Source organism: Podarcis erhardii, assembly GCF_964252035.2.
Source record: "Podarcis erhardii genome assembly, chromosome: 1".
Lineage (NCBI taxonomy): Eukaryota > Metazoa > Chordata > Lepidosauria > Squamata > Lacertidae > Podarcis > Podarcis erhardii.
Window position 1 is genome coordinate 20,359,748 of NC_138497.1, and position 27,465 is coordinate 20,387,212.

At 40.1% G+C, this 27,465-nt stretch overlaps 2 protein-coding genes across 3 annotated transcripts; both read right to left on the bottom strand.

Annotated features, from left to right (window-relative positions):
* Positions 1–1,684: 1,684 nt before the first annotated feature.
* AK7 (adenylate kinase 7) lies at positions 1,685–27,438 on the bottom strand. 2 transcript variants are annotated; one of them, XM_081860905.1, is made up of 18 exons: positions 27,278–27,438; positions 24,309–24,494; positions 23,130–23,238; positions 22,032–22,126; positions 21,561–21,671; positions 20,760–20,843; positions 18,624–18,712; positions 17,023–17,113; positions 15,642–15,719; positions 14,642–14,791; positions 13,620–13,748; positions 10,007–10,157; positions 9,641–9,769; positions 6,329–6,397; positions 5,899–6,096; positions 4,931–5,151; positions 3,592–3,750; positions 1,685–1,828 (listed from the first exon to the last, which is right to left on the bottom strand). In XM_081860905.1, exons 1-18 carry the CDS (start codon positions 27,380–27,382, stop codon positions 1,790–1,792), a joined length of 2,193 nt encoding a protein of 730 aa, XP_081717031.1. In that variant the 5' UTR covers positions 27,383–27,438; the 3' UTR covers positions 1,685–1,789. The 2 variants fall into 2 exon arrangements, with proteins under 2 accessions (XP_081717031.1, XP_081717032.1); XM_081860906.1 differs by lacking the exon at positions 27,278–27,438 and adding an exon at positions 24,849–25,393.
* On the bottom strand, positions 11,401–12,100 carry LOC309344690 (uncharacterized protein). The gene has a single exon (XM_081867294.1). It carries the CDS (start codon positions 11,723–11,725, stop codon positions 11,450–11,452), a length of 276 nt encoding a protein of 91 aa, XP_081723420.1. The 5' UTR covers positions 11,726–12,100; the 3' UTR covers positions 11,401–11,449.
* Positions 27,439–27,465: the final 27 nt, after the last annotated feature.

Here is a 27,465-nt window from a genome sequence, read left to right on the forward strand (position 1 = left end):
GTAGGCAGCATTCGTCCTCCAAACACGGCGAGTTGAATTGATGCCAAAGTGCTCGATTTTTGTCTCATCTGACCGCAACACCTTCACCCACTTCTCTGGGTCATTCAGATGTGCACTGGCAAACTGCAGGCAGGCCTGTACATCTGCTGTCTTGAGGAAAGGGACCTTGCGGGCTCTCCAAGATCTCAGTCCTTTAAGGCGTAGTGTGTTACCAACTGTTTTCATGGTGACTATGGTCCCAGCTGCCCTGAGATCATTGACAAGTTCCCCCCATGTAGTTCTGGGCTGCTTCATCACTGTTCTCCTGATCATTGCAACTCCACGAGATGAGATCTTGCATGGAGCCCCATACCGAGGGAGGTTGATAGTTATTTTTTGTGTTTCTTCCATTTGTGAATTATTGAATCAACTGTTGTCACCTTCTCACCAAGCTGTTGGCAATAGTCTTATAGCCCAGTCCAGCCTTGTGCAAGTCTACAATCTGGTCCCTGACATCCTTGGACAGCTCTTTGGTCTTGGTCATGGTGGCTAGTTTGGAATCTGCTGGATTGATTGCTTCTGTCAACAGGTGTCTTTTGTACAGGTACTGTAACAAGCTGGGATTACAGGTAGGACCTCTCATAGCAGGTGCTTCTAATCTCAGCTCGTTACATACAGTGAAGATACCAGGTAGCCTGACATCTGGCTGGTTGATAGGGGATCAAATACAGTGGTATCTCAGGTTACATATGCTTTAGGTTACAGACTCTAACCCAGAAATATTACCTCAGGTTAAGAACTTTGCTTCAGGATGAGAACAGAAATCATGCAGCGGTGGCAGCAGGAGGCCCCATTAGCTAAAGTGGTGCTTCAGGTTAAGAACAGTTTCAGGTTAAGAACAGACCTCCAGAACAAATTAAGTACTTAACCTAAGGTACCACTGTACTTATTTCACTCATTATAATGCACATCAATCTCTGACTTTTGTCTTCTGGGTTTCTGGAGGTTTTCCTGTTGTTATTCTGTCTCTCACAGCTACAATAAACCCACCATTACAATTATGGACTGGTCATTTCTTCATCAGAGGGCAAACGGGAAAATTTAGCAGGGGATCAAATACTTTCCCCCCTCACTGTAAGAGGGCTCCAGCCTTTCCAATATCTTGCTCAAATAGGGAAAGAAGGGGGAAGCTGTATGCAACCAGATCATACTTAAGAGTAGACTCACTAAAATCGATGACCATTGAAATTAATGGGTCTACTTTTAGTATGACTCTGTGGCAATTGTCCAAAATCATAGATGGTTTAAGTTTGATTTTTTTTTCTTTTATCAATCCAAAGTACACTTGCATTGAGTAAGTTCCTCTGACCAGTGAGAATTACTGCTGAATAAAGTCGCATAGGATTGCATTGTAAAAAGAACCTGTAGTACAACATGAAAGGGAATTGCAAAGTCTTCATGCCCACTACTTCTGGAGCTTAAGTACATGCTACATATAAGCATGTGCAACCAAAACTTGATTTTTTCAGGAAAAGGGACTTTCAGATTTAGAGCAAATAAAATGGTGTGGAGACAGTGCTTAATACTTTATTGCATGTGGCTTCTCTGCTCTAAATACAAATGTGGGCCTTCTTATGCTCTCAGCTGTCAGAGCACTTTTGAGGGTAAGAGGATAATATGAAACGAACCACAAATTACAAGTATCTTGAACAATCATGAAACTTTTTATTCCAGTATTATTTTACAGTGATAAAGAGGAAACATAATAATCTGAAACTACACCTGATAGTGCAATGAGGTTGTATACTTCTTAGTCAAATTCAGGATTATTCTTGAAGAGATATTCTGCCTGTTGATTTAAAATTTACAAAAAAAGAGTTACAAATTTTTAATACCGTAATATAGGTTTGTTTCCGTACATATAGCACTGAACAGTGGCTTATACTAACATTTACTGAAACCCTCCAAAATTGTGCGATTGTTCACCATTTTCCATTCCTGTGCACTGCTTCTTGACTGCTGGACTCACTATTGGTCTCACCCACTCAATTTGCCAGAGCGGAGTGCAGGGTTGGGACCAAAATAATAATAATAATAATAATAATAATAATAATAATAATAATAATAATGTCAACAAACTACCCCAGAAGGAACACGACATGTTCCTCACCAGAAGTACTACCCCTCACCTAAAACCCATAATTAGAATGATATTGCAACACTATGCAGCCAGTTAGATTTGGCTATGTGACAGCACTACTGGGGGCAAAGAAAACTGATTGGAGAGTGAGCCAAAAAGAATTAATGAATTGTATAAAATGGGTAAGAAAAATGGTTTTGCTTCTGAAAAATCCAAGTTGGAGACGGAGTTGTTGGATAATAAAGGTAAAAATTTATCGAAAATGTAGAAGTTATTGTTGGAGTGGCATACAAAAGATGAACAAGTTAAATCTGTGATGATAGATTGGACATAGTATAATGTTTGAGGATTGGGAAAGACTGTGGAAGAAAGGGGTAAAGTTCACTGCATGTACTATGTTAAAGGAAAATATAATGAAAATTATGTACAGATGGTATTTGACTCTTGTTAAATTAGCAAAGATAATCATAACTGCTGGAAATGCAAAGAAAAGGAAGGAACTTTTTATCACATGTGGTGGACCTGCTCCAAGGTGAAAGACTTCTGGGAAAAGATTTATAATGAATTAAAAAAATGTTGAAATATACATTTATAAAGAAACCAGAGGCCTTTCTTCTTGGAATAACAGGTTTGGAATTGCCCAAGAAAGATGTTAAATTGCTTTTGTATGCCACAACTGCTGCTCGAATTTTACTAGCTAAAAAGTGGAAAACCCAAGAATTACCAACGGTGGAAGATTGGCAGATGAAGATGATGGACTTTTCGGAGCTAGCCAACCTAACTGGAAGAGTCCGCGACCAGAAGAAGGAGGAGTATCAGGAAGAATGGACAAAATTTTATGATTATTTAACAAAATTTGTTAGGTTAAATTAATTGGAAATAGCTTGCAGGTAACAGACTGGCTTAGGAATTAATATAAGTTAAGTGATGTTGAATATGTTTAATTTCGAATTGAAAAGATATAAGGATGTTAACAGACTGATAAGAATTACGATTTGGAAAGCCGTTAAAAGGATATGCATGGAAATTCAACCAAGGGGAAGCGAGGAAGTCATTTAACAATGTTATTAAGTGTAATTTTAATAGGGTTATGATTTATGTTTATATGTTTGTTTGTTTATTTTTTTGTTTATAATTTTGTGAAAATTAATTTTAAAAATTGACAAAAAAGAAGAAGAAAGAAGCAACCTGGAATCAACTGTAGTGCACAGTTTGATTTTTCACAGTTGAACAAATGAAGCAAATTTCAAAATCCAACTATTTGGGCTTCAAATGAGTTTTACTGGTGAAATTGTAGGTTGCCCACAGTGACTGATGGAATAAAGGCAGGACAGTACAAAAATCTTTGTTGGGTTTATGACAACGTAGCATGTCTAGAATTCACAAGTATGTAATAAAAAATGGGACATACTTTTTTTTACTATAATTGAAAAAGACAGACAGACAAATACTGGGAAAATGCATTTCCTTACCAGAAAGTCAACAGGGTCATCTGGCCTAACCATGCAGCAGTGATTCAAGCCTTGCATAAGTGTTGGCATGACATGCTTCATTAAGTAGTTTCTCAACGGAATGGACTGAGCTTCCAGAAGCTCCTGTTCTTGCCGCTTCACTTCCTCCAAACGTTTATTCTTAAAAAATGCAGAGATAAATATATATTTAGGTTATGCTTAGACAGAATACAAAACCTAAAACAAATTTAGGTCCAGGAAATTTGACTTTATGAAATGCATTCCATTTTGTATTCCTGGTTCTTAGTTCTTAAATTCTAAATAGATCTAAATACACATTTCTGAAATTTAACACTGCATACCTAAACCATTATGCACATGCCTCAAAGAAAATGTTAACACAATAACAAATGATTGAGGTCTGCTGTGATGTTTTCTACACAAATGCCATTCCATGTGGAAAATTCCATGCCAACTGTAAGCGGATTGTTCCATGTAGCAATCACACATGTATGTGGCATTCTGTGTTCTTTGTAAAAATAATAAAAAAAGATAAATGTATAATCAATCCTCATGTGTGATGCGATGGGACACACAGTTTGCATGGAGTTCTGCATATGAACTTGCTGTGTGTGTAATATCTTCTGTACGTACAACCGTTAAGCTATAGTTCCTTCCCCTATTCAGCTATTATTTATTCGTACCTTAATCTAAAACTTTAAGTACTTGGAAATATATTCCAAGTACTATGGTGTACACAAAAACACCATAGACTGAGGTAAGTAGACACAATATTGAGAACTTTTTAAGCCTGGGGGGCGGTGTTGAGTTTTTTGCTCCAGAAATGCGACATGAAGTTTAGAATTTATTTATAGCATTTATATCCCATTCAGCCATTCCCAGTGTGACTTACATACAATCAATTATAACAAAAATTGAAGGGTACATGAGAAGGAATTGGATACTTAGATATGAGGCTGCTATTTAGACCAAACCGATTCATCTCAAAGTAAACTTCTGCATTAACTTTAAATAGGAACTATCAATATAGTTATGCAATCCCAGTGCAGCCTATTCATTGTGTTGCCAATGCTGCTCTTGAGTATATTTACTAGATACACAGAAGAAAACCATCTAAAATCTTTCAGTAATCTATTACTGTATCTCTTTGCCTGTAAAGTCACATGAGAGAAGCAGTGGCAGTGCCTCATGTAAAGAATTTTCTCCCACTCCTCTTTTCTTCCCACCTGCAATGTGTGAATAGGCATTTGTGTGTGCCATGTTATCATTTTTTGGTGTGTGTTGGGGGGGTGGGCAATCTCTTTATGTTAGAATTATCAAGCATCTGGGATTTACTTACCCATTCTTCCCAGTTTGCCAATTTTTGAGCCCTTTCCTCAGCTTCTTTTTGTTCCAAATCAGCCTTTTCTTTAGCTTCTCTTGCAAGGCGTTCTTCAGCTTGCTTTCGTTCAAATTCTTCCAGCTCTTCATCTGTCAAACCATAATTTCGAGGCTCGCCAATAGTTTTGATGATTTCTTTCGCTATAACTCTGTTCTCCAGACCTTCAAACTTTGATACATCTTTCAAGTATGGAAAGAGAAAAATAAGGAAACTTATTAGTTACACCACAGGCACAAGTTTACTTAGTTAAAATCGTTGTCCTACGTTATTATCTTAAACATGACAATAATTGGAGTTGTGATGATTCAAAGCTGGGCATTTTTTCAGCAAATTGAGGCTGTTTGGGACCCTGAGTTAACTGCTAACACCTTGGGATTTACAGTCCATATCTTGAGGCGGGTACTGAAGTCCCAGGGTCACTGTGCATTCTTAAGCCATGAGAGACAACACCTTGTGGTTGAGCCTGTCATAAGAGTCCGTCTCCTGATTAGTTTCTGGAAAGTTCCAACAATCTTACCTTAAGATTGGTTGAAGAGCAAAAAGTATTCCAACCTAAACTGAACTATTTTCTTATTATCTTGGTGTGTGTGCTAAAATTATTGACTTATCTTAAAAAAAATATTTAAAAATCTGCATTGGGTTACAGGATCTTTGAATTGGTGCTCTTTTTACTATCTCAAATAAATATTGCTCCTACAGATTTCAGTGTGAGTTGTTAGAAAATTGCCCTGATTATTAGTTGCAGTACTTTGGCCTCTTGGTTCACTGAAGCTACCTTTGCAGAGATTTCCCCCCTCCCCTTTTCAGTGGGGGATTTCAGGAGAGAGCGAGCTATGGTGTCTCTTGTCTCTTGGTAGTTCCCTGAAGCTGGTTTCTCAAAGAGAAAGGAAGGGAGATTAAGAAATTAAATGCACTTTCAACTATACCAATATACTGTGGATGTATTTCTATTTCATCAAAATAGTTGAGAACAGTTTCGTCTTCTGTGTTTAATTCCCTGAAAAGATTCAGGGATCTTAAGTACCGGTCCTGAGCATAATGAGTTCCAGCAACAACAGATTCAGGGAGATTCATGATTCGATTTTTCAGGAATTCATCTGAAGCATTCAAGGAAATTACATAGTCTGTGGAGAAAAACATATATGAGAATTAATCTTCTGAGTATACCACACGGTTAGTTAAGTTAGGTAGAGAAGCTGCAGAAAGAGGGATGTACTTTCTATCAGTGTACCTTCTTTTGTGGTTAAAAATGGGATACTTTCAACCACCCTCTTATATAACCAGGGCAGATTTTGGTTTAAATACTTGGAACTGCCACCATCACATCTAGTTTGGCCTTAAGCAAAGCAAACTTACCAGAAATTATTACTTTGTCATAGTGATGAATTTTGCCTTTTAGATCATCCTCTTCCTCCTCGTCTTCAACTTTTAAAAAAACGCAATTAAGATGTCATCAATAGAAAATTGCACACTAAAGATTACAGTACTAAAAATGTCTAGTATCACTCAGCAGAGATAGGACTCTTCTCTTATGTTCTCTAACCATGCCCCAAACACATCCTAGCCTGCAGGCTCATAGGATCTTTCCTCCATGCTCCTCCTCCCTCTCCTTTTCATTTTTGTACCTAACCATGACGTACGGCATTTTCACAAACCATGGCATTTTCACAAGTTACAGATATCCCTCAACTAGTTTGCTACCATATGTAGTTATTTTAAATGAGGTCTGATCTGTTGATTTTCCCCATACAAGTAGACACTCAATCACCCAAGATCCTCAAGGAGGCTCTGCAGATTCTCCCAACTAGGGTTTGTGTATACAGGGCACAATAGTGTCCTCAATGCATTGTAATACATTTCTGGGGGGGGAATCTCTGCCAGAGGGCAAAAACAGAACAGGATAAGGGAGATCAATGACTGAATCTCCTGCTTCTTTAAATTTTGGCAAAGAAATTGTAGGATGTACAGTAAGTTGTGAGTTGACTGTATTTGCCAAAATTTAATGAGATGGAAAATGTACTCACAGATCTACGTATCTACGTCATCTCTTATTTGTTCTTACCCTTCCTGCCCCTAGGAATAATCTTTTATTTATTTTTCATTATTTATCTCAGAGCGGGAAAGAGCAGCACAGTATAAGATACAGTCAAAATAATCAATTTAGGAGAGGGGAAACAGCAAAATACCACATTTTTCGCTCTATAGGACGCACCTTTTCCCCTCCAAAAATGAAGGGGAAATCTGGGTGCGTCCTATGGGGCGAATGCAGGCTTTCGCTGAAGCTTGGAGAGCGAGAGGGGTCGGTGCTTCAGGAAGCTATCAGCAAGCCTGGGGAGCCCGCGGGAGTTCCCGCAGGGCTCCCTAGGCTGCGGATAGCAGCCTGCTGCCCAGAGCGCGGGGCGCGCTGAAGCACAGCACCCTGCACTTCGGGCAGAAATCCGCAGCCTAGGGAGCCCTGTGGGAGTTCCCACAGGGGCGCGCTGAAGCAGGGCGCCCCATGCTTTGGGCAGACATCGGGCAGCCCCACAAGCTTGGGGGACAGCGGGGAGGCGGAGCGCCGCCATCCCGCTGTTCCCTGACCTGGTTTGGATTCCCTGACCTGGTTTTGGGGGGGAAATAAAGGGGGGGGGGAATTCCTTTATTTCCCCCCCCAAAAAAACTAGGTGCATCCTATGGGCCAGTGCGTCCTATAGGACGAAAAATACGGTAGTCTTAAATTGTTTACGCTCCCCACCCGAGTTGCACTTTTTCACTATATTTTCAGATATCGTAATTTCTAAATCCACTTGAAAGCCACAACACTAAACCTAGAGAACAGGGAAACAAAGGCAAACAATAAAAGATGTTAACGTAGTTGCAACTCTCCAGTGTTTCCAGTGTTGCCCTTAGTGCAGAATTTGTTGTCCGTCTTGATCTTCTGGATTTTTCTAACCCTCGTATCTCTCATATATGAGCTGCTAGTAACTTAACAACACTAGATCAGCGGCACAGCAATGGGCACCCGCATGGCCCCACAGTATGCCAACATCTTCATGGCAGATTTAGAACAACATTTCCTAAACTCCTACCCACTCAAACCTCTCTTGTACCTGCGATACATTGACGATATTTTTATCATCTGGACACATGGTCAACAGACCCTGAACACCTTCCACCAGAAATTCAATGATTTTCACCCCACAATCAACCTAACAATGAATCAATCTATGCAAGAAATACATTTTTTGGACACTACTATAAAAATACAGGATGGGCACATAGACACCACCTTATACCGTAAACCAACTGACCGACAAACATATCTACATGCCTCTAGCTACCATCCCAAACATCCCAAACAGTCCATTGTATATAGCCAGGCACTACGTTACAGCCGCATCTGTTCCAATTCTACAGACAGAGACTCTCACCTAAGAGATCTACAGCAAACCTTTTTAGAACTAAAATACCCAACAGATGAAGTTAGACAACAGATCAACAGAGCCAGACTGATACCCAGAGAGAACTTGCTACAAGACAGACCCAAAAAAGAAAATAACAGAACACCTCTAGTCATCACATACAGCTCCCAAGTTAAAACAGTACAACGCATCATCAGAGATCTACAACCTCTCCTGGACAATGACAGTTCTCTTTCTCAAGCTCTGGGAGGAAGACCTTTCATTGCCTACAGACAGCCACCCAGTCTTAAACAACTCCTAACCCACAATAATACTACAACCAGACCTAACACGGACACTGGCACCAGAGCCTGCAATAAACCCAGATGCCAACTTTGCTGCCACATACACCCGGACAACACCATTACTGGCCCCAACAACATCACACATACCATCTCGGGACTATTTAATTGCTCATCGTCTAACATTGTGTATGCCATAAAATGCCAACAGTGTCCTTCAGCTCTCTATATTGGACAAACAGGCCAGACCTTACGCCAAAGAATAAACGGACATAAATCGGACATCAGGAATCACAAGACAGAGAAACCAGTACGAGAACACTTCAATCTCCCAGGACATTCTATACAAGATCTCAAAGTAGCTGTTTTACTACAAAGGAATTTCAGAAATAGACTGGAAAGAGAAGCTGCTGAATTACAACTTATCACCAAACTTAAAACCATGGAGAAACCTGGTCTGAACAAAGACCTTGGATTCTTATCTCATTATACATGACAAAGCCATTTTTCACCTTTTCACCCCTTGCTTTTTCCTGTAAGACCTATTGCAGTCATTAAGAGTCGTCAACAGGCTCATCACAGCTATCTGCCAATCACCCATTCCCACCACCCTTCTGAGTAATACCCCTCCCCACCTTCTCACTATATAGAAGGGTCTGGAAACTTCTGTTTCAGTGTATCTGAAGAAGTGTGCATGCACACGAAAGCTCATACCAAGAACTGACTTAGTTGGTCTTTAAGGTGCTACTGGAAGGAATTTGTTTTGTTTTGACTATGGCAGACCAACACGGCTACCTATCTGTAACTTAACAACACTAGTGATCATCAATGGAGAATAGATATTTCAAGTTATAATCATGAACACACTTGTTTCAGCATAATTCCACAGTTATGATAAAACTACTTTATTGTAAATGTGGCCACTAGCATTTGTTACATAGTGCAATGTACAGTAACAACAAGTACAGTAGAGAACTCTTACTTACGATTAAAAAGATCCTTTGCCAAGTCGTAGGTCTTTGGAAACCCATCCAAAACATATCCTTGGTTCTTGCAAGGCATAGACATTAGCTTTTCTTTCATGAACCTAACCACAAAGCTATCATCCAGACGACCTAGTTTTACAGGGAAACATTATTAAATTTGCATAATCTTTTATAATTGGGGACGTGAGACATCCTGTTTTTTGCTGCCCTCTCCCCGAATTCACTAACAAGACACTGTATGTCATGCTGAGTATTGGACTGGAAATCTTATGAACTAGGTTTAACAAGATTCAGAAGGCAGACATGCATTTCACATAAGCTGCATGCAAATAACTAGACTATCTTTTCATCGCAAACAAGATTCACCTGCATTTTGCTCCAGGTTTTCTTTAACTGAATCTAATAATTCCTGGGCTTCTTCTATGTTCTCCCCTTCTTCTTCTGCCTCTTCTTCCTCTTCTTCCTCCTCTTCCACCACTTCAGGCTCTACTATCTCTTTAGGAGCAACAATTTTCTCCTAGGGATGTAATAGGAAAGAAAATGCCACTCAAATTCTGGACAAATTTTGCCTCAGTTACACAAAAATGACAGCAACTAAGCTGAGCCACTCTGAATGGAACCACAAACCTGCCAAAGTTACTCTAAAGCAACTCCAGCTTCGATTTCTCTTTCCTCCTACCCCACTGCATGACATTGGTTTTTTAGCTTATGGTTTCTATACTCGGTTATGTATTTGAGTTAATGAATTAATCTAGTACTTATTGCAAACAAAAATAGGAATGGGCAAATCTGTCAATGCTAGTTTCTCTCAGTTTCTCATTGTTCTGGCCTTAACTCAGTTCTTAGGTTGTTGTTTTTCTGTTACAACAACTCAGCAAAATAAAATTCCAGTTTATTGTTGGACAACATTGTTTTCACACATACATCAAACAGGCAAAATAAATGAATAATTTTTTTTACAGCAGCTTTGTAGACAAAAGAACGAAAAAGGAAAAGAAAAAAGGAAAGAAAGACCTTTTTATCTTTGACCTTGCCATCTCATACAAACCCACTAGTTATGGTACAGCTAAAGTACATACACAGAAGAGAAAGAGAAAGAGTTACTGGAATGCTCAGAATAAAGACTCAACTTTTTTGCGTTTTTTATTTTTGTTTTTACAAGGTTGTGTTTTTTCCTTCTTCTCCTTTTGAGATAAATGTTTTGGACATGGTCACACCACAAGTAAAGTCAGGAAATATTTCAAATTTTTCTTTTCGGTTTTTTGTTTTGTTTTTGAGGAACAGAGGGAGAGAGAGAAAAATATTTTTTTTAAACCCACCACACTTCAAAGCTTCCCCCCCCCCCTTGGTCAACCAGGGATCACATTATAAATGACTGACCTCGTCACAATATACACAAAAATATAAATTGTTAATAAAAAATACAAATTATCCTTCAAAGTTACTTTTAAGAAAGCAAACTGGGCCTTGAAGTTTTCTGTGGGGAGAAGAGGCGGGGGGGGGGGGAGTAATTTAACTTCTCCATTCCCCCCAACCCTCCTTCCCCAAAAAAGTGGTATAATGGGTAAAGAAGGTGGAGACCATTCCCCAATTTCATTCCACTCAGAATTGGGAGAAGGGCTGACCCCCCCCCACTTGATGACAAGTGAGCACAGCAAAAAGGGGGTAGTGGGGAGGAAGAGGAGGGAACATTTTACGACAGGAGCTTCAAAGGTGAACTGGTCATGCTGGCATTATTATTATTTTTAATCCTCTTAAGGTTTTTTTTTAAATGTGTGTTTTTTAAATTTACTCTGCCTCCTAATTGTCTCAATTGGTTTTCTGCTTCTTGGGATCGCCGTCATTATCCTCAGCTGCCTGCTTCCCTGTGGGTCCCTCAGCCTCATTGCCATCTTCTTCACCTTCTTCCTCGTCCTCGCCAACTTCTTCTTCTTCCTCATCTACCTCATTGTCGGCTTTCTGCTCCCCATTTCCCTCGTTCTCGGGGGCACCTCTGCCATTTTCTGGCTCTTCCACGACTTCCTTCTTCTCTTTCAAGTCCTTGGTGGAGATCTCAGAGCTGGTATCCACAGCAGCATCTGACATGGCTGATTTGGGAGTTGCACAGGGATATTTCAGGGTGTGGGGATATCTCTCTCTAGCTAAATAAAATAGAGCTAAAATACAAAAATAAAGCCCCCAGCGATGTACAGGTCCACCGGTGCGCGCTTGGGGAGCAAGAGGAGGAAGAAATGAAAAGAAATGAAAAGAAAAGGGGTTTGGTGGGAAGAGGAAAAAACAAAAAACCCAGAGAGCTGGAGCAAGCAAGGCAGAATAATGCAAAGATGGCTTGGGACAGAGCCAGTGGGCTTAACTCAGTTCTTAGTTCAATCTGTGATTCTTTAAAAAGGTCTGCATGAAAATTCATCTCTATTTTTGTGCGCATTTCACCTAATATTTACCTTTTTCTGCACGTTCCTCCAATATTTAGTTGGAGAAGTATGAGTTTTGAGGAATAGCTGTGTTTTGGTCTGTTTATTGGTTGAGAAAGATTTGTTTTAACTAAGGAAGATCTGTAAATTTGAAAATTAGGTAATTTGTATTAACATATGAAGAAATCTATCAAATCCTTTCCCTGATCTGTTAAGACTGGAACCTGTTATTACTTAATTCTTCTTTTTATAATATTGTTTTACTGTTTGTTTCTGTTTTTATGATACTGTTTAATTGTTTTGATATATTTTTAAATACCACTTAAGAGATTTTTAAATATTAAGCAGTTTAGAAATGCTTTTAAATAATAAATAAACGAATAAAGTCTTTCCACATCATTTTAATGCATTGTGACAAGATCTCCATACACATTTTCACTGGAGCACCAGCTTTCCAGTCAGTGATGACTGAATGAATATAATCCATGAATACTGAATAGCCATATGGAATTACCCTTTAAGTAGATCTGCAATCTGGACAAGTCTTTGTTATGACACTTGCCATGTATTAAAAATAATGCACTAGCACAACAAATAATTTCTTTAATTTGATATTCCTTGTCCTTTTCATTGAACTGACATTGTTGTTAGTTGTTCTTGGCAAAAAAACCAAAAAAAAAAACCACTTTGCGTTTTCGTTTTTTTGTTCCACTTCAATCTTACTTCATCTTTCTTATTCAAATGCAGACTGCTCCTGCAGTGGCTTGGGAGGGCCATTCTGGTGGACCCATGTCTTGTGGAGGACCTATAATCTCAGGCTTGACCCTGTCAAGCGTCAGCACTCCATCAGGAGGCTGAGAAGGCAGATGCACTCAGTATCTGAGCCAAAGCCTAGTTACATCTATAATCAGTAAAGCTGTGGCCAATTTTAAACTAGGCTTTCAATCCTTGGGGTGGGCTCACTGCGAGTGGGTCCACAATGTCCCAAACTTTCTTTTTTTGATTTGCCCTAGAGGGCAAGGCAGAAAGGAGGAGTTTCCCAGTCGAATAACAGAACCATCATCCATATTTTATACTCAAAAGCACATCTCACTAAATTCAACTACTTTCGGTAAGTGTGCAAAGGGTTTAAGCCTAAGTTGGAAACTGATGACAGAATCAAGTCAAAATGAAGCTTGTTTCAGCACAACTAAGTTAACTTTTGGTGGACCATGTTCATAAATGTCTATAAGCTATCTGAAACTGGATCAATATATTATCTTAAATCTACGATCCTTGTATCGATAAGGCTAAGAACGGCACTATAGTGAAGTTCATTATTTGACAATAGGTCTGTAAATATTCTAATATTTCTACTGAAATAGTGCAGCAGAATACCAATGAGTCGTTTACTGGAGGAAGAGATTATATCAAGCATCAGAACAAGAAAGATAAAATGCACAGTCTGGAGCTATGTAATGAACCGTAAACAACTTATTTTTAACTGCATCCAATGGTAATTATGTCTCCTGCCCACATTTTCCTAACAACTTTTCAGTTTATTTCCAATGAAACAGTGACCTGCTTACCAAATTTTCTATGGCTTTAGCAATCACGTCCTTTATTTTAATATGGTGCACCTTGTAATGTTTACACAGTTCTTCTGCAATGGAAGTTTTTCCTACCCCAGGAGGGCCAAGAATACAAATCTTGACAGGCTGAAAGAGAAGACATGGAAATGTGTTTATGAAAATAGCTAGTCTTTGCATCCCATGGCCAGAAGTAAAATGAATGGCAAAGGGTACAACCCTATTCTTAAATATGGCCAGTTGGTGAAACGGAATATATAGTGCCACCACAACAAATATGCCAGTGGAATTGTTGAAGGAAAACAATGCTGGTGTTGTTGTTCCACAAGCGGAGATATGGCGGTGGAATGGTTAAAGCACAGGGAAAGGGGACACTAAGTTGTACCTTATCCTCCTTGACTACAACCACCCTTCCTTCCATCAACAGCACTACATTAGCCTCAGACCTGGCACAAAGTATCTCTCTCCCCCACCCCCGATTTTAATGAAAGGAAACAGCCACTCTGCTCAGTAAGCCCTACTGAGTCCAATGAAACTTACTCCCTGCTAGCAACAACTTACAATATATAAATAGTAAAGGTAAAGGTAAAGGAACCCTGGATGGTTAAGTCCAGTAGAATTTGACTAGGGGTGTGGCGCTCATCTCCGCTTTCAGGCCAAGGAAGCCAGCGTTTGTCCACAGACGGCTTTTCTGGGTCATGATGATTGCCAGAGAGCACAGAAATGTTTAACTTCCTGCCACAGTGGTACCTATTTATCCACTCAAGCTGGTATGCTTTCAAACTGCTAGGTTGGCAGGAACTGGGACAAAGCAACGGGAGCTCACCCCGTCGCGCAGATTCGAGCTGCCAACCTAACAACTGGCAAGCCGAAGAGGCTTGGTGGCTTAGACTGTAGTGCTACCCACATCCCTCCAAAAAATAAATACTATGGTTTCCTGGGATACTTCACATTTTCTCTTGTAAGAGCATATATTGCCCCACCTATGTATTGTAAAATAACATAAAATATTATTTATTTACCAGTAAGCCTCGACTTTGCTTGTATTCCTTCACTACTTGATCAATATGCTCCACTATTCCTGCTTGAGCAACCCACTTAATGTTGAAATTCTCCTTCAAATATACAGCTTCCATTCGCAAGTTCACAAGTAATTCATCCAACTGTTCTTGCTAAAGAAAGTGCAATAATTTATTAGAATGATGCACTCTTATTAACAGTATTTACGAATGACTTTTCAACACAGCGTTGATGAAAACAATACAAAGTGTAACACCACAATTGTAAAACTAATTAAAAATAGTAAAATATACATTAAGAGAAATGGAAAATCTCAGTTTTGAACTGCTTGGCAGAATACATATTTACGAGTATTTCTAAATAAGAGTATTTCTACATCACCAACTCATAAGAACAATATCATGGCAGTGCACTTAAAATCATTAAAACACCAAAAATATGTTTTAAGCTGTTTCCAAAACACAATCAGGGAAAAAGCTAGATGAGCTTCTCAAGTGTGAGCATATCTCCATGCCCACATCCGAGAAGGCCCTGTCCTTGGTAGATGATAATCCAACCTCACAAGAGAATAAAACCTAGAATACATGGGATGGTGCTGCTTGAAATAATCAGGGCCCAGATTCTATAAGGCTTTACAATGTAAATTTTAAAAAAGACCTTTAACTGGACCGAAAAATAAGCTCATAAAGTATGAAAGCCATTCATTTATTCTCTCCAGTAAGTCCACTTCTTCTCTCTCTCATTCTCCCTGTTGATTAAAAAGCTTGACTACTGACCTGTTTTCAAACATATAATTTGGCACTGCATACATCTTTTTAAAACTGTAACTAGCAGTTGCTGTGACTCCCAATCCTAACCCAGTCCTGTAAACCCCTCCCCGTAAAAAAGAAAAGCAGTACAAGGCAGTCAACACTAAAGTCATGTCAGGGTTCTTTAATCCATTAGCATTAAAGAGTGCTGTTATCTTCTCTGGCAGAAAATATTGGAAGATTAAACAAATACCGTTAAATCTTTGTTTAGGAAAGCATTTTCTCTTGGAACCTTCTGTGTTTTTCCTGGACCAACATTTCTGCTGATGCACTGTTAAAGAAAATTACTGGGTAAGTTTTAAATGCAGCAGTAATAAATATCACACATACAGAAAGAAGAATAAAAATAGATTATTAATTGTTTTAAGCCATAAGGCCATAACAATAAGAACCAATTACTGAGTAGTGAGGTGCCAACAAAAAAAGCACAGTACACCAAAAATTAATATTTGTTCAGAACTATCCCTGCAACACTGCATCGTATTCCTTTGTACAAAATTGCTGCAAATTTTGGAAGCTGTCGTAGTGGACTGAGCCACCTGCTTTGCAGTTAACATATTTTTCCTGCTCAACATTGCTGCAATGCTGTGGCCCTGAAGGGGCAAGAGGATCCATTAGAACTCCTTTTTTGTAGGTGGAGAAAGAGGCCCACATTAAGTAGAAATCTAACTTAGAATGCATCTTATGTGAGGCTGCAGAAGGGTTTGCAGGTGGTTCTTCTCTAACATCAGGGCTCCAAGGTGATCAGTGGGAGGTACAACTGTTTTTTTTAATAATAATAATAATAATAATAATAAAACCACAGAAAGAGGAAAAATGAAGACACTCCTTTCACTCTGCTGCATGAAACTGCCAAAGCACAGGAAAACACTGTTCACCCACCTTCAGTTTTCCTTTCCCCTCCCTTTCAGATTGCACTCCATGTCAACTTTATATTACAAAGGCCAATACGAAACATTTTTTTAGAATAATCTCCAACAGCCCTTCTCTGGCAGTTTTGTATAAGGGGTATTCACTGCCCACAAATATTGACCTGCAAATAATTTTTCATATAAAACTGCTTTTAAGAATTATTTCAATACAGCTTGGGGAGCTTGGTGCTCATCATAGACCATTAGTTAATCGAGTAATTCATAACATAATGAAGGTGTTACACATATTCTAGCAATCAGTGTTTATCCCTAGGACTACAGGGCTCAGCCAAATTTTGTTATGCATCCACAGCAGATTAGCCTTATTGTGGCTGGACACGACCCACCACTCAGTCCTATGCATACAGACAGATCAAGGACTAGGGATGTATTTGCTAAATATGTCGCAGCCCTAGGTTAAGGGGACAATCAGATAGTGTAGATGTGAGAACTGTTCTTCCTTCAATATATATTATATGCCACATATTGGCAAGCAGTTGTTCCTGGAAGGTTGGGCATAAGGGAATGTGGCTTTTAGGCTGAAAAAGGTTTCCTGCCTCTGATTTAGGACTGCAGTCCTCAAGGTTTGTTGCAGAGGTTCAAAGTCTTTAAGAAAAAATAACAGAGAGACACATGACAGTCAAAAGTCTTAAAATGCTTTACCTTCACTATTTCACTAAAAGTTTGTATTGATTCGTCCACTGCAATAAGGTAATGTGTTCTTGGCCTATGATCTGCTATATTCTGTAAAACTCTGCAGTGGAGGAAACAAAAGATACAGTTGTCAGTCACTGGATCTTTAACATTAATATAGAATAAATATACAGAATACAAGTACTATAATTCTTCAAACTCAGGGAGACAAGTTTATATGATGCCTCCTTCCTTCTGCAGCTACCTAAAAATCTGCTCCAGAGGGTTAGCATGGGAGGGGGCTACAGGAGAAAAAAGTTGGCAAAAGCTGCCTTTCCCTTAAATTTCTGGAAGCCTCCACTGCCATTCTGTGAACGGAATGACTCATGCAATTTGCAGAAGGGCATTTTGGATCTAACCCAGTCAGTCTAAACTAGCTGGCATTAAATGAAGATGTCCCTCACATGTCACGGCTGAGACTTACCCATGCAGCTGGAATATCAGGATGGCTCAACCCTTTCAAATGGAAGGTTTGCCAAGGATCTGGTTGGACTCTGCCACAAAGGACTTGGAGGGAGCACAAATGTAAAAAGGTATTTCCCCAAGCCCTCCTCAAAATGTAAGGCAGGAGACTTAAAATACAAATTATATGGCAGGAACAAAAATCAGTGGATGTAGTTGTAGTCAGATAGCAGCTGGAGGTGGGGCATTGTTTTGTTTTTATTATGTATTTTGTGTTTCTATCTTGTATTTTTATGCTGTGAACCACCCCAAAATCTTCAGATGAAGGGTGGTATACAAATTTAATAAATAACAATACAGTGGTACCTCGAGTTACAAATGCCTCAGGTTACAAGCTCTGCTAACCTGGAAGAGTTACCTCAAGTTGAGAACTTTGCCCCAGGATGAGAACGGAAATTTTGTGCCAGTGGCACAGTGGCAGCAAAAGGCCCCATTAACAAAAGCACACCTCTAGTTAAGAACAGTTTCAGGTTAAGAACGGACCTCCGGAACGAATTAAGTTCGTAACTAGAGGTACCACTGTAATGGCTTCTATCTCATTTTAAAGAAATTTATCTTGCTCCATAGTGACTAACTGGAACTATTATATGCTTATGGAAGAGCCATAGTTCAATGGTGTACATACTTTTTTCAGGCAAAAGGCCCCTGATTCAAGACCTATTATCTCCAGGTAGGGCTGGGAAAAACTCCTGCATAAAACCCTGGAAAGTCATTGTCAGTCAGTATTGACAATATTGACTAGAGGGGCCAAGGGACTGACTAGGTATATGGAAGCTTCCATGAACTTATTATTAAAAACATAAAATGAGAAAGGTACTAATACAGTTCATGAAAGTTTGCCTCTTGCTAAGGACAATGAAGTCTTAGTTTATTTTACAATATTAGGCATGATTCCTTTTTAGGTTGTCTCAAAAAATGAAATCAATTTTTTAAAGTCATCCTTCCTGGAACCTGAACAGAAAGGCATACTGATTCTCATTAAGGAAGAAGGTGGAAGCTGAGATTCCTGCTTTGCAGGGGGTTGGACCAGACAACCCTTGGGTCCCTTCCAACTCTACGATACTATGATTCTAACCCTGAAGTGAGGCATGGCTAAGAAGTATACTTACGCTGCTAAATCAACAATGTGAATGGTTGGAATAGCATTTCGTCCATCTCCAAAAATTGGTATTGCCGGAGTCTCACCAAGCCAAGATAGCTGGAAAAATAATTGCAGAGTATCCTAAGTTGGTAACTTTAGTATATGTGAATGAGGAATCACTCACTCCAGTTGCTACCTCATCAGTTAGAGGAGTCAAATTAACAACATGTTTTATAGGATCTGAGTTCTACAGCTTTGCAAGTTTTCACATACTTGCTAACGAAAATGCAGACGAAGGTGAAAGAGTTCATGGATAACTGCCTTGTCATGGCGAAGGGGCTTGAATAACTCAGAGAAGCTATGAGCTATGATGTGCAGGGCCACCCAAGACGGACCCAGATGGATCATAGTGGAGGATTTTGACTAAACGTGATCCACCTGGAGCAGGAACAGGCAAGCCCTCCAGTATCCCTGCCAGGAACACTCCATGGACAAAACAACAGGTATATGGAAAGAGTTCAACTTGGTGCCTAATGAAAAAGCACATGTTCCTGTGACCTGCCACCACTGATGCATCTTCACCAACACAAGAGACCGCATATTTCACTGCATTTTTAGGACGCAGAACACATATGCTAATTAACACTGAACAAATTCTTATGCAAAACTCCTAAAGCCCAGTTTGAGGGGGCCCTGATGGAACCCCTTCCTCAATTGCTAAGCCCTGGTAGTGACAGCAGTAGTAGTCCAATTATTTGAGTCTAGCTGCCATTATAATTCCTCCAGTGCCTCTGGTGTAGTGTCACTTAAGGGCACTGTAGAAAATTACAATGGCAGCTAGACTCAGGTGCCCAGTAGTGCTTGAAGCATTAGGCCAGAATATTTTAAAGGGGAAATCAGTAATGGCTCCTGCTGGGGCCCTGGCCTTGTTCAAGGCTACTCATTGCTCCTTCATTAAATTGTAACTTAGCATTCCGATGCTGTTTAGTGTTTTTCCACACCTGCCAAATTTTATATTTTAAAGGAGGCAGATTTAGGCCATACCATACTTGGCCATAGAAAGTCAACCTGTGAGACATGGGTACAAGTTCTGCCTCTACCATGGAGTTATTGTGCGGCATAGGGCAAGTCTCCCATGTGCTCCATTGCAGTCCTCCATTCAGAAACTAGGAATAGCAGCACACCTCCAATATTTCAAAGAAGAAAATAGGACACTCTTGGGGCACTCTTAACACCCAAATCTCTGAGAATGGCAATTCCAATAACTCAAATTAAAGACGTTCTTAAAAGGCGTTCCTCAAAAGTCCCCTTGGAAGACAAAATAGGGACTATTCCTGTATAACAACTGGAACATATGTAATAGTGGTGGTCTAGATCAGATTTGCTGACAGAGGAGCACAGTAAGAACTGCAAATTTAAAATGCTCAGTGAGAATAGCATAGATTCCATACAGCAACTCATTTAAATTTCCCAACTCAAACACAGTGCTTGCCACAACATTCTCCTCTCCCTCTTATCTCTTTTCGTATTTCCATGTCTACCTTTTTTCTTCCTAGGCTGTCTGTGCCTTATTTAGTGACTGATAAGTAAGCTGGAGAACAGCCTTAATGCACCCAGTAGCACGATCAGGAAAAGCTGCTATCTACAGCTCAACCATTTCAGTTCTTATGCTGTTCCTTCATCTGTTACACAGAGGGGAGAACACGGTGGCTGCATACACACCACACATTTAAAGCACATTCCCTCACCCCAGCATCTTGGGAACTGTGGTTTGTTATGAGTGCTGGGAATTGTAGCTCTGTGAGGGGTAAACCACAGTTCTTAGTTCCTTTTCTTTCTTCCAGATGCAATATGCTCAACACTGGTATCCAGGCAGCTGGAAGTCTGCACCCTGCTAGTTATATTTTAAGGAATTCTCATATCAGTGCATGGTTTTCTGAACCAGAAGTAAATCCTCTGCTAAACTTGTAAAGACCTAATGCCATTTCATTTTACTACATAGGAACAATTTTGCTGGATCAAATCAAACATCCATCTAGTCTAGCATCTAATTCCAATAGAGGACATCTTTCCGCATGCTCACAGATTTGAGAATGTATTGAATCACTTTTTGACAAGTCCTGCAATATTAACTATCATCCAAATTACCTTGAAATATATCTACCTTAAAGAAGTAGTGTAAAAGCTTTTCTTCAGCTCCATACTGAACACCAGAAGCAACAACATACGTATTAAATTTGCTTTTCGCCTGTTGATAAGAGTAAAAGGTATTGTGTTAAAAAATGAAAAACATTTTACAAACCTAATTTAAGGCAAGTTATTCACTTTCTTATTTATTTAATCCATTTATACCCAGCCCTTCCGCAACAATTCCAAGATGACAAGTAGCATAAGAAAAGGCAAAGGAGTAAACTCTACACAAATCTGGAATGGAGTTACTAAGGTGATTGGAAGGCATCTTGTACGCCTCCTTCCAGCAACTCCTGCAACCAAGCTGGTGTCAAAATATTGCTCTGCTTTCCTTTGGTCCACATCAGTGAGGCGGGGGGGGGGGGGGGCTTGACTTCTGGGCAGCCCAGGACCTCCATAAACACTGCAAAAGCTTGCGCCCCAGAAAGGTAACTTCAATGCTAACACAGCGGTTTCACTTCATCCCTGGGGCATACTCCATTGTCTCTCAAGACAGACAGATGCCAACAAACCTAGATTACAACTGCTCGGCCACCATGCAATAGCCCACTGTTAACACTGCAGGTCATAGGATTAGGTGCCAAGGATTAGGTGTTTTGCCTCCTTGCCTTATACAAAGAGGGAGGTAATTTGGATTGTGGTGTTCAGAAACTGGCTGGTGCCCCCCTCCAAGTCTCAGAATCCATCACAAAATTTATATAATTTTGTAGTGTAGATACACTCTGCATCTTTCTTTTTAAAAACCATATATAATTTATTTTCCATTAACACTTACGATTTTTCCAAGTTTGGTAATAGTTTTTTCAGCATTAGTGTGTTCTATAAAATTAGGATGGGGTTTTCTTCGACGATAGTCTTCTTCAGTGAAAGGTATTTCTGGATCTTCCTGGGTGGAGAGGAGTAGGCAGCAAAAATAAAAAAATTCTAAAACTGTATCCTTTGGTATCATTCAGTTTTTATTTTGACAAAGCAAAATATTTTTTAAAGTAAATAATTGCATTCCTAATATTAGTTAATTGAACAGTCATTGTATGGAATAGTAAGAATTAATCCCTGCTTCTTGTGCTAGAAACTATAAAAAAAATGGAAATGCAGTTCAAATGGAACTGTGCCAGGCAAGTTTGAGAAATGAGCCTGCACCATATATTCTGTCATTACAATTTATAGAAGGCAAATAATTCAAGTGCAGGTTTACCTGCTGAGGTCAATAAATGTCAGAGGTTTCTTGACTTTTTCTACCACTCACCGGATCAAGAGGTTTGCTTCTTGCCCAGGTCATTATTGTTGAAAGCAGAATGAACACTTTCTGCTTCTCAAACTTTGATGATTCCGCTTGTATTGCTGTGTAATTACATTATAGTGTATATGTTACTGAATGTTTTTTTCAAAAAATCCTCTAATTACATTTTATGACAATGTTCTGCAGGCAAAATGTTTTCTTTCCCCACATTAGGGTTAATGCTGTACAAAGACTTGCACACACATATCAAGACTTCTCACTTTCACCCCTGACAGCAAACCATTGTTATGCATCCAAAGATATTTCAGAAGCCTGTGGGTGGAGGAGGCTCAGAATGGGAGACATTGAGCTTTTACACAATTTTGATCCAGCTAGATGGTTCAGCATCTGGATCACTATCTAAATGAGTAACCTGCTTTGTAAACCACTTTGAGGGGTTTTTACAATCAAGCGTATATAATTTTTATGAAAAAACAAAATAAAATGAATAAAAACCAGATGTGCAAATGGAAGTTGTGTACAGGATTCCTCCTATGATTCAGCTAATAAGATTATATACATGTGGCCCTGTAAGAAGTTCAGTGATAGCACAGATCAGCCATTTGGAATGCTTTAGTCTGAGATTAGTCCACACACAGCCATTTCCCATCCAAAGGCAATTTGCCCATGTTTTCCAGGGCTCTACACCTTGGTTGCTGGGATATACACAGTCAATCCCCGGCAGAGTCTTTTGGATTAGGCCACAGAGATGGGCATAAACTGCATCAGAAATAGGCAAATCATCTAATTTCAAATTCAGATATTGTGCACCTGTTCAACTTGACCACACCACTTAAACCAGCACAGTCATTTGGGTGAACATTCACCCAACATGCATGATTAAAATTGTATGTGTGAGCTAAGCCAACTACGCTCTTCTAACAAGAGGATAAGAAACTGAGATTTCCCCAATACCACCTGGTAAGTTCAAGGCTGAAGGATTTGAACTCAGGTAGGGCCTATCTGAAGTCTCAGTCTGCTGAATCACACTAGATCTACTGCTTCACTTCCCAAAGTTGATGAATGTGCCATACCCATTTCAGATTAAGAACAAATTGTACTAACCAGTAGCTGCCCAGACTGCTTCCTCAATCTGTTTTACATCTTCAGTGATGTTATAAATAATAATGTCACACTCTAACAGGCGAGCTAGCAGCTCTTCTCGAGAAGATGTCTAAAAACAAACAAAAGCTATAAGGAGGAATTATTTCCCTATATTGAGTAATAACTTTGAGCGATCAATCCTTCATTTTTAAAGAAGAAGAAGAAGAAGAAGAAGAAGAAGAAGAAAATCCTCTATTTTTTATCCTCTAACAATTTTAACAGAGTGGAAGCTGTGGTTGGGGTGATGAGGATTTTTGTTTATTTGATTTATAAAAAAGGTAAAGGTAAAGGACCCCTGACCTGGACAGTTAAGTTCAGTCAAAGGCGACTATGGGGTGCAGCACTCATCTTGCTTCAGGCCAAGGGAGCTGGCATTTGTTCACAAACTAAATCACTTCTGGCACAATGGAACATCATGATGGAAACCAGAGTGGATGGAAACCGTTTACCTTCCCACTGCAGCGATACCTATTTATCTACTTGTACTGGCATGCTTTTGAACTGCTGGGTTGGTTTATAACTACCTTTCACTCCAGGAGGATCCTGAAGGGACCTTACAGTATAATTAGATAGGGCCTGCTTTTACTCCCTCCAGAATATATATTCCATCAAAAAATCAATTTCTTATTAGATCATTGTGGCTTTTATCTCCATTACCATTTCATCCCATCTAACTTCCCTGACTGCTGGCACTTGGATATTGCACTGACTGGGTAAACTTAAGCAGTGAATAAAGAGGGAGAGAGATAAGCAGGGCGAAGCAATGGATATAGCTGAAGGTGGCTGAGGGTTCTTCTTTTACAGTGTGAAAGATTGTGATCCACTCTAGTGTTCTGACTGCTGGCTTAACCATGTTTGGAATTCTCAAAAGGTAGACTCAGGCTGCTCTCACATGGCAGATGTCAAAGCCAGGCTCTCAGTCATGATAACTACCTTAAGTCTCATTGGTTAGCCCTGACAAACTTTAGCTACTGTAGACTGTAGCTTTTAGGTTTTACAGAATTAGCATTATCAAATGTTTATGTGGCTATACATTATACTACCTTCTTTTGATTTATTGATTTCTTTTCCTGCCGTTTAATAAAGGTGACCACCTATATCCCCAAGTATTTTAGTAAATTAAAGAAGTGTAATACTCACTCCATATGCTTCCACAGCAAAATCTGGTTTTGTACTAGTCTCCTGTGAAAGAGTTCCCACTACTTGGTATATTCCTTCCTTTGGTTTCAGAGGTGAAATTTCAACAGCTGATCTACCTTCATCTTCTTCTTCCTCTTCCTCTGCTACTTCTTCCAGAGAGGCTCCAACAGTACAGCTCGCTAGATACTTGAAGTATACAAGAAATGATCAGTGAGATAGTGTGAGAGAATTCCATTCATAGTGATGTGGTAATCAGTTTTCTGTTTCATAATTGTGCTCATTTGGACATAACAAGATACTATGGTGTGTTGCTATGACAACATGCTGCCATGAGCTATGGGCTTGTCCACTCCCCCTTCACGTGTAAGAAGAGAGAACTTGAATCCTTCTTGCTGTGTCCAAATACAGTGCAAATCAAAGTTTAAATGATGAACAGAGCTTCAGTTTCCTTACCATGCATATGAAGCAGGGGAAAATGGGAGCACACAAACCCAAAGCTCATTGTGACACATTCTGGAAACAATAAACCATTGTTTATACCTCTGTCCAACCTTCCTCATAAGATGGCTGTGAGGGCAAAATTAGGGAAGGGAGAAGAATCATGAAAGTTGCCAGAAGCTCCGTAGAAGAATGAAGGCTGGGATAGAAATGTAATAAATGTATATATTTTAAATAACCTTTAAAGTCACTCTGATGATAGACATTTTATTTTGAAACTCCAACATCCACAGCTGGACAATATTTTCATTAACAGGACTAAAAGGCAAAGGAACCTTGGATGGTTAAATCCAGTCAAAGGTGACTAAGGGGTTGCGGCACTCATCTCGCTTTCAGGCTGAGGGAGCCGGCATTTGTCCACAGACAGCTTTCCGGATCATGTGGCCACCATGACTAAACTGCTTCTGGCACAACAAAACACTGTGACGGAAACCAGAGCGCATGGAAACACTGTTTACCTTCCCACCGCAACAATACCTATTTATCTATTTGCACTGGCGTACTTTCGAACTGCTAGGTAGGCAGAAGCTGGGACAGAGCAACAGGAGCTCACCCCATTGTGCGGATTCGAACCGCCAACCTTCTGATTGGCAAACCCAAGAGGCTCAGTAGTTTAGACCACAGCGCCACCCACATCTGCAAAACAGCACACACGGTTTCACATTCTCCAGCTGTGGGCTTTGGGATCTGTCCACCCCCTTTCTTTTACGAACCAACATGTTTCACGTGTGTTGCGTTTTATTTTAAACAACCAGGAGTAACACCTCACGTTCACTTTTTCTTACCTTCCCCAAAGCAGTTGGAAAACACACACAGGTTCTTTTTGTGTGTGTGGAGGGGAGGAAGTATTAAAAGATAAAAAGTAGTTTCTTCACACATCAGATCAGCCCTTCTCAACCTTGCCCACCCCGCAGTGTAGCTGGGAGTACAACCCCCAATGCCTCTGAATGAATACCAGCTGCTGGAAACCACAGGTGGCGAGAGCACTCCTGCTTGCTCTGGTTGGAGTGCCAACTTGGCCCCACAACCATGGGTGCCCCGGGGGCTGTGGGTGCATGCGGCGTGCAAGCACCGAAATGTGTGGGTGCCTGGCCCCGGGGAATTTCGTGGATGCTTGAGCACCCAGGGAGTTGGCACCTATGTTGGCCACTGCGAGAACAGGATGATGGACCAGGTGGGCCACTGGCAGGGCCGGCCCCAAGACATTTTGAGACCTGAGGCAAACCACAAAAGGGTGCCCTTCCAAGGAATAATAATAATAATAATAATAATAATAGACCCCACCCTCCCCAGCCAAGACCGGGCTCAGGGCGGCTAACAACCAATAATAAAAACAAGTTGATTAAAATACAATTTAAAAAACACAATAGAAGAATGGCAGATGAAGATGATGGATTTTTCGGAGCTAGCCAACCTAACTGGAAGAGTCCGTGACCAGAAGAAGTAGTAGTATCAGGAAGAGTGGATTAAATTTAATGATTACTTAGTTAAATACAGTTACAGATAGGTAGCCGTGTTGGTCTGCCATGGTCAAAACAAAATAAAAAAATTCCTTCCAGTAGCACCTTAAAGACCAACTGAGTTAGTTCTAGGTATGAGCTTTCGTGTGCATGCACACTTCTTCAGATACACTGAAACAGAAGTCACCGGACCTTTCTATATAGTGAGAAGGTGGGGAGGGGTATTACTCAGAAGGGTGGTGGTGATGAGTCAACAGGCTCATCGCAGCTATCTGCCAATCACCCATTCCCACCACCCTTCTGAGTAATACCCCTCCCCACCTTCTCACTATATAGAAAGGTCCGGTGACTTCTGTTTCAGTGTATCTGAAGAAGTGTGCATGCACACGAAAGCTCATACCTAGAACTAACTCAGTTGGTCTTTAAGGTGCTACTGGAAGGAATTTTTTTATTTAGTTAAATACGTTAAGTTAAATTAACTGAAAACCGCTTGCAGATACTTAACTGGCTTAGGATTTTATTTATGCTAAGTGATGAATTGATATGTTTAATTTTATAGTGTGAAGATCTAAGGTTGTTAATGTTTAAGTTAAACTTTATAAGAACTGTGATTTGGAAAGCCGTTAAAAGGATATGCAATGAAATTCAAACAAGGGGAAGCGAGGAAGTCACTTAACAATGTTAATAAGTGTAATTTTCAATAAGGCTATGATTTATGATTGTTTGTCTTATGTGTTTGTTTGTTTGTTTATAAGGTTGTGAAAACCAATAAAAAAAAATTTGGGAAAAAAATACAATTAAAAAAAAACAAGATTAAAATACAACATTAAAGCATTAAGAAGAATGGGGTGATTGAAGATATATATGAGGGAAAGAGGGTGGGAAATAAAGAGCTACATCAGGAACTGCTGAGAACCGGCTACCCCTGTGGGTCCTGCACGCCCGAAGCGGTTGCCTCAGCTTCCCTCCTGACCCACTGACGCTCCGCGACTCTCCGCCTCCGGCCCTCACCCTCCCCATGTTGCTGCCGCCGTAGGTGTCCAAGTGGTTCAGGAAGATCCTCTGGCTCCGAATAATCTCCTCCGCCTCCGCCACCGCCTCCTCTTCATCCGACATGGCTGCGGTTGAGAGAGAAGCGCAGGAGTTGCTAGGCAACCAGGGCGCGCGCGCGCGCGCGCCGGGAAAGGAAGGAGGAGGAA

Coding starts and splice junctions, on each gene's coding strand:
- AK7 (XM_081860905.1), bottom strand. CDS start 27,382: ATGTCGGATGAAGAGGAGGCGGTGGCGGAGGCGGAGGAGATTATTCGG. Junction 10,158..13,619: donor CTAAAGCCATAGAAAATTTG/GTAAGCAGGTCA, acceptor TTACATCCCTAG/GAGAAAATTGTTGCTCCTAA. Junction 9,770..10,006: donor AAACCTGGAGCAAAATGCAG/GTGAATCTTGTT, acceptor CTGTAAAACTAG/GTCGTCTGGATGATAGCTTT.
- LOC309344690 (XM_081867294.1), bottom strand. CDS start 11,725: ATGTCAGATGCTGCTGTGGATACCAGCTCTGAGATCTCCACCAAGGAC.